This window comes from Peromyscus leucopus, chromosome 5 (assembly GCF_004664715.2).
Source record: "Peromyscus leucopus breed LL Stock chromosome 5, UCI_PerLeu_2.1, whole genome shotgun sequence".
NCBI lineage: Eukaryota > Metazoa > Chordata > Mammalia > Rodentia > Cricetidae > Peromyscus > Peromyscus leucopus.
This window is the reverse complement of record NC_051067.1, coordinates 25,154,502-25,166,713: the sequence shown is the minus strand read 5'-3', so window position 1 is coordinate 25,166,713 and position 12,212 is coordinate 25,154,502. Positions and strand designations below refer to the sequence as shown.

Here is a 12,212-nt window from a genome sequence, read left to right as displayed (position 1 = left end):
CACTGCTTCAGAGGCCAGGATTCAACATATTAATTTGGGAGAGGGCAAACTTCAGCCATATCATTCATCATATCAATGTGGGCACTTAAATATTCATAGCGGAGCACCATGGACTGAAAACTGCTCTGGAGTATGAAAGCAGGCTCTGAAACCCACTCAAGGCACTGCAGTAGTGTGATCTAGAGCTACTGAGTACTAGGTCAGCCTTTGTGGCTGTGAAAGGTGACACAAGACACTGACCAGAGTCTAGGACCAGACTGCTTCAAAGGCAGCTCCTGTTACACGAGCTAGCCACACTCAGGAGCATCGACCACTCCTGCACAGCTTCCTTACTTGTAGAAGGATGATACTTACCCTCAGTGACGCAGTTAGGATCAAACAAGCCATCACATGCAATAGTCCCTGGCACCCGATACACACGGAAACATCTACAATTATATTATTTTTAATTCCCTTATCTCAGTGGTTGGAATAAAATGATGAAAGATATTAGAAAACTTGGCTCAAAATATACATTCCATATCGTCTTCTTAAGAAACTTTGTTCTGTTACTTTAGACTGTTCATTCATATAAATGAGGCTAAGTTTATCTTCATCTGATGGGGAAGAAGGGGAGGCAGCGCAATGGCTGCAAGTGACAAGTAGTGACTTTAAATAATGATGAACTTTGAAAATCAAGGCTGGGACGCTAAGCTGGCAGCAGGCAAAGGGTACTATCTAAGGGGAGTCAGAGGGCAGAAGGACACTTGAATAAGCCAGGGTGACTGTTTACTAGGGACTGGGAAAGCCAACGAGCCTGAAGCACAAATGCTACCATCTCAGCAGCTCAGGACAGCACAATGAAGCACAGACTCACATTCAGGAGGAGAGAACTATAAAACCACCACCACAGTATTTGATGAATAAAATCCAAGCACAGCTCCTTAGCTGAGGCACTCCCATGCTCGCAGGTTCTGCCGGACCCACAAGCAAAGAACAGGTTAAGTATCCCTTAGGATAAAATAGAATTCAAGAATAATCCTAACAAAATATGACGTCACCTATAGCATAAACACTAAGGGTTTTAATTATATTGATTATGCTGAAAATGAAGAATAACATCTTCTATACACACATGCACTCGTGTGAATGTGTATGCATACACACACACACACACACAGTGAGCAGATGCACATAGCAATTACAAAAATCAATGTTGAAAGGCACCAAATCTGACTCAAAACTACCCAAGTAATATGGCTATGGTCTGAATGTTTATGTACCCTACAGTCACCTGTAAAAAATCCTATCTCCCTAGTGGCAGCCTTAGGGGATTGAGTCACAAAAGACCCCATGATAAGATTAGAATGGAATACCAGAGGTCACAGCGAGATGACATCTAGAAAGTAGGAGGCAGCCTTGCAGGTTTGCTAGCACCTTAAGTGTGGACTTCGTAGCATCCAGAACTGCTGGGATGAAACCTCAGTATGTCTAAACTATCCAGACTATGAGATTTTACTAGAGTCTGAGAAGCAATGCTGTCCAGGTCTTCCAAATCTACCCAGGCTTCTTAAATGCACCCCACTTCATCTCAACCCTTCAAATCAAATTTCATCATTATAGGAAGAATTAGGATTTTTTTTTTAACTTAAGATGTTAACTTCTGCCCTTCAATTAAGAAATCCAAATTAAAGCCAAACATCATGGCATACTAGAACTCTAGCATAGTTCTCTTAAGCACTTCACCCTGTGCATACAGACAAGAATGCTTTAAAATATTTTACATTGTGAGTGAAAAATCCAAGTTTTAAAGTGCACATTAAGCCTTCCCATCTCCATTTCCTTCAGTAACAAATTTTATTAAAACATCATTTAAAAAAAAATCACAGGATAATTTTATTTATAAATGAATTCTATTTTCTCTAGACTTTAAATCATCGGTTCACTCTTATAACAGAGAAGCAATTTAAATAACACCACCAAAACGGAACGGAGACGAAACAGTGTGCTACTACACAGCACCGCGCTGCATGTGGGAAGGATTTCCAATCAGTCTTGCAACACGGTCCATTTCCAGTGAAATGTTCAGGACACTGCTAGGAAGTGCTTTCTTCCTTCATACCGACTGGACTGAACCAAGTCCTAGGTGTGGCTCTTGACTGTTTCGGAGCTGGTCAAGCAAGTGTTCTGCAGAGGCTGACTCCACAAACTGCTGCTCACACAACAGCAGCCTTCAGATCCTTTGGTTTTGATCACAAGCCTTTGGAAAGTGGACTGATTAATGATTGTCCCCTTAGAGTTCCATTTTAAATAGGCAACCTCAGTGCCTACACAGTCTCTGCCAACGTCCTTGACTTTTTCATGTCCATGGCTTTGTTCATCAGATTGTACACTGATGGCAATCTTACTTTATCCATATTTTTGCTGTAAACATTGAGAAATATGCCAAGGACAACTAGCAAGCCAGACCATACATACCTAAAATAAAGAAATGAAAAAGTGGATATTAAAATTCACGAGTTAAAACTTCACTATTAATTATGACATGTGGTGGTAGTCAGTCCACAATAACTTCAACCAAATAAAAACTTGCTGTTAGCTGGGCAGTGGTGGTGCACGCCTTTAATCCCAGCCCTTGGGAGACACAGGCAGGTGGATCTCTGAGTTCGAGGTAAGCCTGCTCTACAGAGTGAGTTCCAGGACATCCAGGGCTACACAGATAAGCCCTGTCTCGGGGGGGAAAAACAACAACAACAGAAAACAAAACAAAAAAACCCCAACCAACCAACCAGCCAACCAACCAACCCTTGTTATTAGAGGTCTAAAATAATAGCACTAGAATCATATGTTGACTGGAGAGAAGAGGGGCTCACAAAGCCTGTTCCAGTTTGCTTTTCATTGCTATGGTAAAGACCATATCAAAAGCAACTTAAGGTAGAAATGGTTTTCTTTGGCTTATACATCCTGAGTCCCATTCCACAGAGGGAAGCCAAGGCAGGAACACACAAGGCAGGACTGAAGCAGAGACCATCGAGGAACACTGCTTACCTGCTTGCTCCTCCTGGCTTGCAGTTTGCTCTCTCCTACACCCCAGGACCATCTGTCCAGGGATGGCATTGCCCAGTGAGCTGGGCCCTCACACATCAATCATCCGTCAAGAAAATGCCCCACAGGCTTCCCTATGGGCCAATCTGATGGAGGTATTTCTCAATTTAAATTTCCTCTTTTAAGCTGACTCCAGATTGTGCCCACTTGACAAACAACATAAGCAGTCAAAAGCCCCACCTAGCTAAGATATTGGCTACTGAAGGATCCTGAGGGAGGGAGTGTCTGTTTTCTTCAGGGATACAGTCCCAGGGAGGTTGCTTATGTTCCCCATGGATGGCCCTATACCCACGTACATACTAGCAGCACCAAGTAGACTCAGTGGTTAACAGAAGGGAGTACATGAAGTTGGGATAAAAATGGGAAGGGGGCTAGGAGATGTATTTGATCAAAACACATTGTTTACATGTATAAAGTCTCAAAAAATTTATGCTGAATATATACAGAAGAAAGTTACACAAAGTGACAGTAATTTAAACTTCAGGGCTACCAGCACATTCAAAGTCTAACCCTTACGGAAAAGACTTAAGATTATACTTAAAATGCCGGATTCCTATTTACTAAAGGCAACATTATATATTCAACCCAGCACTCCACCTGGTTGTCCCAGTAAGTAGAACACAGATGATAATCAGGTACACATTCTGCAGGGGGCAGATCATTATAATTTAACTGCTATAATATATTATCACATACATAAAGAAAAGTAACCTATAGACACAAATGACCTGTAATATATGGATGGAAATTTAAAATTTTATTTAAAATTATGTATTTGTAAACTAGGTTTGAAATCCTAATTACTGGCCCATAATGTTTAAACAAACTGCTTTCAGACACATAAAAGATAGCAAAAAGACTGCTCAACACTTTCTCGAAAAGCCACAAACTAAATCATTAGGATCTAATTCACAGAATACTTTCCTATTGTTTATTGTTGTGGAAAGAGTCCATGAATAAAGGTTTTACAAGAATGAATTTTAAACATATAATTTGTATATTTGTATGTGAGAAAGAAAAAGCCTTTACTTAACACATGCACACCACTTGTACTCACTCCCATCAGAAACAGGCACTAATAGAAAGTCACACTGGCACACACACTCCACTAACAGTCACACTGGAACACACTCCACTAACAGTCAGTCACACTGGAAAACACACATCACTAACAGTCAGTCACACTGGAACACACACTCCACTAACAGTCACACTGGCACACATACTCCACTAACAGCCAGTCACACTGGAACACACTCCACTAACAGTCAGTCACACTGGAACACACTCCACTAACAGTCAGTCACAACGGCATGTACACTTACCTCACAATCAGTTATTTTGTCTCATATTTCTTTCTCACACAGGCACACTACAACAAGACCACATTTCCACTGGGCTTTAGCTGGGCAATTTAAATATATGAAATGACATTCAAAGTAACAAATTATAAAGATCCTTAAAATAGCAGAAAACATTTAATAGATAAGAGATTAGGATGAAAAGGATTCTATGTAGAGGACAATAGGCTAATACACATTAACATGTAAGTTAACACAAAGTAAAAGTTAGAAAATAATGCTGTTTAAGACAAAACATGAAATAGAGTATCTACATTTTGAGAAACTTGTTGAATTAAGAAGTACTTACTGAAATGTGAATGGTTTGGCAAAGAATATAAATGAAAGGACTATGGTCATTGCTTTTCTTCCTGTTGTCACTGTGGGGGGAAAGATTTAGATGCACCTTACTATGTTGGCAATATCTGTAAATCATTTATTTCACAAGTATTTATAGCTCTGTAGACGCCAGAACCTCTAAGGTGCCAGCGACAACACAACCGACCGCCCAACAGCCAACCAAGTTCATGCTGCTCATGGTTTTGTAGAGAACTGGCACTGATCCAATTCCATGTCTAAGTACAACTGCAGTCGGTGTCCATCAGCGGTCACGGCATGCTGGGGCCACAATGAAAGGCTTTCTTGTGAGAGAAATGATTAGGCAGAGCAAGGCGAGCCTTTAAAAATAGTGAGAGGTTCACTAGTGTCCTGGTTGGTTGGCTGTTTGGAGACAGGTCTTGCCATGTCTTGCCCATCCTGCTCTGAGATCCCAGGCATGCACCCTACACTGGCTCCCAGTATTTAGTCATGGTGACCTCTGGGAACGAGATGGCAATTCCAACAGCTCTGCTCTCTGCACATTTGTCTTAACACTTCCTCCCTCTCTGGGTATTAGACTCTGACCTCCATTGTATTGTAAGGCCTGAGACTGTTCCAACCCAGCCCAAGCAGAGGAACAGCCACACACTTCTCCTTTTGGGTCTTCATCCTCACACAGCTTCTCTCAGTTCTCACTAGTCTCCCGAGTCTCACCAGACTGCCCTCATGGCACTTACCATTCAAGTGTGAGTGAGTAACTCAAGAACTTGCTCTGGAAACACAAGTCGGGGCCTGCTCTGCAACGACTGCTTTTGGGATACCTATTTGGGTTGAGCCTATGCTCCTGCCTCCCCTACACGTAGGTGTGGTCCTATGTCTCGGGATCCAGCCAGAAAAATGTGGGTTGATGTGTTGTTTCGAGCAGTGCAGCATCTGAGAAGTTTCCACCAGAGGATGTTGCATCTTTCATCTTCTCAGACTCCATCCTGCTGCCCAGCACAGCAGGAGGATGCCATGGTAGGGAGGGTACTGAGGACCCTGGAGTCTCTCTCTCACCATGCCATCCAAGGAGGCACAGTGAAGACAGCAGGTGTGGAGCCAGACAACTGTGCCTGGAATCCTGAGTATAGCAGGTTGTCACCCAAGCCAATAACCTTTCCAAGTTTATCTATCTGAGTATAAATAAAAAAAATAACAGTGCCAGCTGGTTAGGATTGAGGTGAGACTAGAATGACTAGATATCCTGTGACTAGTACACAGGAGGGGCTGTGTTAGCTACCTCTGCCTTTATTTGACAGGGAAAAAATTTCTGCCTGTATCAGGGAGGCAGGTTTGCATTTACAGCTCTGGAAAGCGATGCCCTGCACACAGTCACTGGCTCCCCTCACTCTCCTGCCATTTCTCCAAACACATCAAATATAACCTTCGGTTCTCTACAGTGCCAGGTATGGACACACCCATCACTGGTGAAAAGAGAAACCATTTTGGGGCTGGTGTTAAGAAATATCCAAGTGAAAAGTTTGCAAACTATAAAATGCACCTGCCATGTTTTAAGTGCAAGAAGATTGGAATTTCAGTAATCAATTAAAAGTACACAAAGGTAGTGCTTCCCTGAAGGGGTTTCATTCCATCATAGTTTTACAGCAATTTTTTTCTAATGTATTTAATGTTTTTCATGAAAATGTATATATTTGACATCAAAATGAAGCCTTCAGGGCTGGGGATGCAGCTCAGTGGTAGAGTGCGTGCCCAGCATGCTGAGGGCCAAGGTCTATCCTCAGCACTGCACAAAGGGAAAACAGGAAATCTTCAAAACAAGAAATTAAGACCAAACACCATTTCCTTTAGAACTCAAAACAAAACAAGCTACCAAAGCGTGAAGCTGGAGACGAGTACCTTTTCAGAGAAGAGGCCCTACTCTCCTGTTTGTAAAACAGCATCGGAAGGTAACACTGTGAGCACTTCCTTCCTATGCTGAGCAAGTCTCCTACCTGTCACAGCAAGCAGAGCACCAAAGATTTTAATCAGGGCTAGAACGAAGGAGATCCCAAAGTATCCAGTGAGGGAAAAGAGGAAGGCGTAGCCATAGGTACGAACAGGGTTCTGCAAGGAGTAAAAGGGCCTGTTAGAAAACACAAAGCCAGCCTGAGGTAGCCCAGGAAATCAAGCCACAGCTCTGAACCAGCCTCCTGAGCAATAATACGTCACTCCACAATGCAGTCAAGCAAACAATATTTAGTTTTTATTAATGGGAAAATATTGATGAAATGAAAAACCCTTGATTTGTACATTATGAACTTCTCAAAAATTAACTTGCAGAGTCGAGAATGGATAAAAAAATTAAATATCAATCATTTCTGAGATCTTTCATTTCTAATCTGTAATGCTGTATTAGAAGAATTACCAACTATACCAACAATAGCCTTTTTTGAACTTGGCAAAAGCTGTACAGAGAAAATTATCAAACGTAAGATGTTTTTTTTTTTAAGAATGTGATGAATGCTGACCTTTGAACAAAATGCCACTGCAGGGCCCAGCCCACTGGTGCACGACAGTCCCAACAAGATGTACACAAAACCGATGGAGTAGGAATACAAAACCTGGGGGAGGCAGAAGGAAAGCAGAAAAATGACTGTCACACCAAAAGGGGAAACGGAAGGGTTTGAATACATGCAATTAACCTACTCATTCAGTACTGCAAAACAAAACCTTTTTAAAGCAACTTTATCATTGCTCTATGGCTGATGTTTCTAGAAATAATGGCCAATTCTAGTGGCCTATGAATATATACAGTATTACGTAACAAAAATCCATGGCCTATGTGGTGATATACTGTGTAACCCAATAAATTTGCCTGAAGATCAGAGGACAGAACAAGCCATTAGATTAAAATAGACGCCAGGCAGTGGTGGCACACACCTTTAATCCCAGTACTTGGGAGTCACACGCCTTTAATCCCAGCATTAGAAAAGTTGAGACAGGAAATGATATGGATGGGTGGAGAAAGGTATATAAGGTGTGAAGAGACAGGAACTAGAGGCTTTTCAGGCTGAGAAGTCCTAGAGGTAAGATGTGGCAGTGGCTTGTTCCTTTGTTTTTCTGATCTTTCAGCATCTACCCCAATATCTGGCTCAGAGTTTTTTTAATTAAAAGACCATTTAGCAATTGGTATTACAGGCTTATGGAACCTTCCATATATGTTTATATTTTACTCACTGATTAATTGTTAAATTTAAGCAGATTTAAATTTTATCATTCTAAAAGCATAAACAGAGCTACTTACAAAACATGAAAAGCATCTTGAACATTGGAGTTTGCAAAAGATACAAAAGTCACCACTGTTTAATTTCCCTGCTCACTTTTGACTCCATTTTATTAGCTCCTCACCCAGGGTACCTCCAGCTTCTAACAGAAATGCCTGTTGCAGGTTCGCTACACTTAGCTACACTACCCAGTATGCGGGCTACTCCCCTGGCTCTCACAGCTAACCCAATCTTAATCCCACGTTCATTACCCAGCTATCAAACAAAAACACTGATGCTTGAGGGTGTAATTTGCCCCAAAGGAGAGCTACAGAGTAACCTAGGATACGACCTGAGGCTTCAGTTTAAAGCCTGCAGTCCTGTGTGCTACCTTGAGTTTCTAGGTGACCTGCACGGTCTTAATTCTGAGGCCATCTTTACCCCAGCCATGAAGAGTAGCGACAATGACCCAGCAAAGATCTACTAAAATTCAAGTCCCTGTTACTGAGATGTCAATGCCTCATGCTGTGGCAGACAGCAACAGGAAACATACTCCTTTATACCTTCAATGCAGTGTGTTCTATCTGAACAGCAAAGCAAGTGTGCTCTCAATGCCACACACACACACACACACACACACACACACACACACACACACACACCCCTATATAAAAACAAAAGCAAAAGATATTTTATCTGAAGAATACTTTTAAATCTAGTGGACATTTAAAAGGAAAACTTGGGGAGACTGGAGAGAACTCAGGAATTAAGAAGGTGGATTACAAGTTAGGGTCTCAGCACTCATGGTAGGTGGCTCACAACTGTCTGTAACTCCAGCTCCAGGGGAATCTTGGCCTCTACTAGTACCTATACTCATATACTCAGACATACATGCACGCGCGCGCACACACGCGCGCGCGCGCACACACACACACACACACACACACACACACTTATACAATCAAAAATAAAATAAAAATATTATAAAAAGACACTTGAAGAAAAGGAAAGTCATACCTTGATCTTAGATTGAAAGAATCAATATACAGATGCCATGCCCCTAAACTAACTTATAATTCAACTCTACCCCAGTCCCAGTCCCAGGGGGTTTCTAGTCTATGTGAGGGTATAAGCGCCCTAGTTTATGTGAGGGTATAAGCGTTCCTTGAGAAGGAACAAGGTGGCTAGTGCTAACGATGAGGAATGAGTGCAGCTCTTCAAGTTTCTGTGGGCTGAGACAGAAATCAATTCTAGAGAATTCTGACCCCTGTGTGAGGATGGGAGATACAGAAGGCATCTAAAATAAGTGGGGAGGAAGAGGTGTTTAGTAAGCAGAAGTGGGGTTTAGCAGGATTTATTTAATAAAAATGGAAATAATAAAACTACTAGGCGCCGGGCGGTGGTGGCGCACGCCTTTAATCCCAGCACTCGGGAGGCAGAGCCAGGTGGATCTCTGTGAGTTCGAGGCCAGCCTGGACTACCAAGTGAGTTCCAGGAAAGGCGCAAAGCTACACAGAGAAACCCTGTCTCAAAAAAAAAAAAAAAAAAAAAAAAAAAAAAACTACTAGGCAACATGGATGAAAAGCCTTTTGACACAGCTAGAAGCCATCAACAAATAGAGAAGTTGGATTAATAAGAATTACAAATCTCCATATTGAGAGTAACACAGAAAGAAATACAAACAGAAGGAAAACAATGCCACAAAGAGGCTTCTTTTAACATATAAAAGACTACAGAAATCAATGAGGAAAATATTGATCAGTTATACAAGCTGTTAGCAGTGACAGGTCTCCTTCCAACCTTCCACAATATTGTTAGCACTGTGTTCACGAAAACGATACAGTGGATTAAAATGCACATTTGGTCTTAAGCCTGTAGCTATTTCATGAAATCAGCCATGCATCTTACAGATACCAGGGAAGCACTGGGTGCTCACCATCTCAGAGTTGGAAGCATTGTGCAGTTTCATAGCTTTCTCCTGAACATTCCCAATGACGGCATCTGCACACAGGGCTAGGGAGATAAGCATCACACCTTCAAGGAAGAAGAGAATGATCCTCTTTAAGCATATTAACTGTAAGCAAGGTTGACCAGAAGTTTAACTGAGCTAAAAGTCAAAAGCAGATTGTCAATCCCATTTTGCTGGAATGCTGAATATGCTGATCTATAACTTGTTTTGGTAAGCACATAGGTAATGATATTAATGTAAAAAAGACAGACACTAATAAACAAATGCTACCATCAGAATCGTACTTCAGCATCATGTCAAACAAGGTTCTATTTCTAACCTGGATCGTATGATGGAAGGAACAAGTGTAGAAACTCCTAGAAGATCTATTGGGATTGGTGGTGGCACAAAATATTTGAGAGGAAAAACAAAAAACAAACATTTAGAGAAAAATCATACACACAAAATGTCTTCTAGAAGGTTCAATTTGAAAGGAACACATGGGCATTGCCAAGGTCATTTCTGTGGCACGGCTTCTGACTGGAACTCTAGACATTCTCCTCTATCAACCACTCATTTTCAGTCTGACACTTTCCAGGTAGTGTCTGTTGAGAAGTACAGCTACAACTGAGAATTCTGGGAAACAACTAGAATACCCAACCCTTTTCTAGTTTTACAACCCTCAATTCCATACTGTCTCAGACACACCTAATTCAATGGTGATTCTGTTAGTTTGCCAGACAAACTGTCTCAGTGACTGTTCACATAAGCAAGCCTCCCTTCCACATCCATGAGGATAACATGAACAATATTAAGTTGTCACATGCTGTAGTGACAGGTCCAACCGCATCGGGTCTGGGTGATACCACTCATTCCTGGGAAGCAGCAGGCAGGTGTGCATGAAACAGGCCTGGCTGCCTCTGAGCTTCACATACAGAGGGAAAGGGGTCGTGGTTCCATCTGTGGGTTTCACAGGCTTGCGGGCTTTCTTGTCTCAACAGTCTCAATATTCCAACCCTTTAATACAGTTCCTCATGTGTGACTCCCAATCATAAATTATTTCATTGCTACTTCATAACTGTAATTCTGCTAATGTTATGAATTGTATGTAAATATCCAATATGCAGGATATCTGATATGTGACCACTCTGAAAGGGTCATTAGATTCACAAAGGGGTCATGACCTCTAGGTTGAGAACCTCTGCTCTAAAACCAAAGTGGGGACTGCTATTCACCGGTTTCTCTCACGAAGAATGTCTGGGTTCTAATTCTTTCAAAATGTGCCCACCGAACTCAGGAAGAGAGAAGCCCCAGGTGCCCTGGCGTACACCTTCCCTGGCTGTCCCCTCTCTCTCTTGTCCCCTCCCTGCTGCATGTGTGTGTTCTCAGCCCTTCTTCCTCAGCTGATACCACATAAAGCAAGACAAACAGCAACTAACCCTTGGTGCCCTTTACCCAAGAGTGGGCCTGACTCGTTCTGGAGAGTTCTGATCTCTTCTTTCCAACAGAGACCACCTTCCCTACTTATTAAGCAGCACAACAGACAGGGCACTGAAAAGGAGTGAGGAGGTTTGTCTTACTCTTTCCCAGGAGTTTCCTAAAAGAGAAACTGCTTTTCTGATCCTGCTGACTTGGAGCAGCACACACACACAGCCACTCACAGATGTTATCATTCTACACCCGAGTGCCGCTTTCAACATCTTGCTATTTCGTACTACATGCAGTGAGGTTTTCACGGAAGCGAGGCAGCAAGTTCCCTCAGGACTGTGGCTGTAAGAGGTCTGCCCCAAGAGGTCCAACTGCTTATATTTAAACACATTAATTCAGGCTGGTTAACTAGGGCCAGTAAGACTGGCTGATAACTGGTCTGACTCTTGAGAACCACTGTGAAGCTAATGTAACCAATATTTTCATTGTAGAAACGGTTATTTTACACTTGTGCTTGCTGGTTTTCAATATTGCTTTTCCCTGTTCTCTTAGGTGTTTTCTTGTTTTTGTTTTTCTGATTTAGAAACTTTAAATGCTATTTTAGTGAAGATAAATTATGGGATGACAGTGTTCTTAGTAAAATTCTTCTAGTAGCTTAAGGAAAATACTGTATGTATATAGTAAATGCCCCAAATACCCCAAAACAATTTATCTCAGTGGTTCTCATCCTTCCTAAGGCTGTGACCCTTTAAAAATACAGTTCCTCATGTCATGGTAACTGCAACCGTAAAATTATTTTTGTTGCTACTTCATTACTGCAATTTTGCGAATGTTATGAATCATATTGTAAAT

General features: G+C 41.8%; 1 protein-coding gene across 4 annotated transcripts in view; it reads right to left on the bottom strand.

Annotated features, from left to right (window-relative positions):
* Positions 1-1,817: 1,817 nt before the first annotated feature.
* Positions 1,818-12,212, bottom strand: part of Slc35b3 (solute carrier family 35 member B3) — a 29,516-nt gene continuing 19,121 nt past the window's right edge. For all 4 annotated transcript variants that reach the window (XM_028894719.2, XM_037205787.1, XM_037205788.1 and 1 more), the window contains exons 6-10: positions 9,921-10,018; positions 7,250-7,342; positions 6,734-6,845; positions 4,735-4,804; positions 1,818-2,457 (exon numbers count right to left, since the gene is read on the bottom strand). In XM_028894719.2, the coding sequence (XP_028750552.1) occupies positions 2,307-2,457; positions 4,735-4,804; positions 6,734-6,845; positions 7,250-7,342; positions 9,921-10,018 (524 nt within the window). In that variant the 3' untranslated portion in view covers positions 1,818-2,306. The remainder of the gene's footprint in view (positions 2,458-4,734; positions 4,805-6,733; positions 6,846-7,249; positions 7,343-9,920; positions 10,019-12,212) is intronic.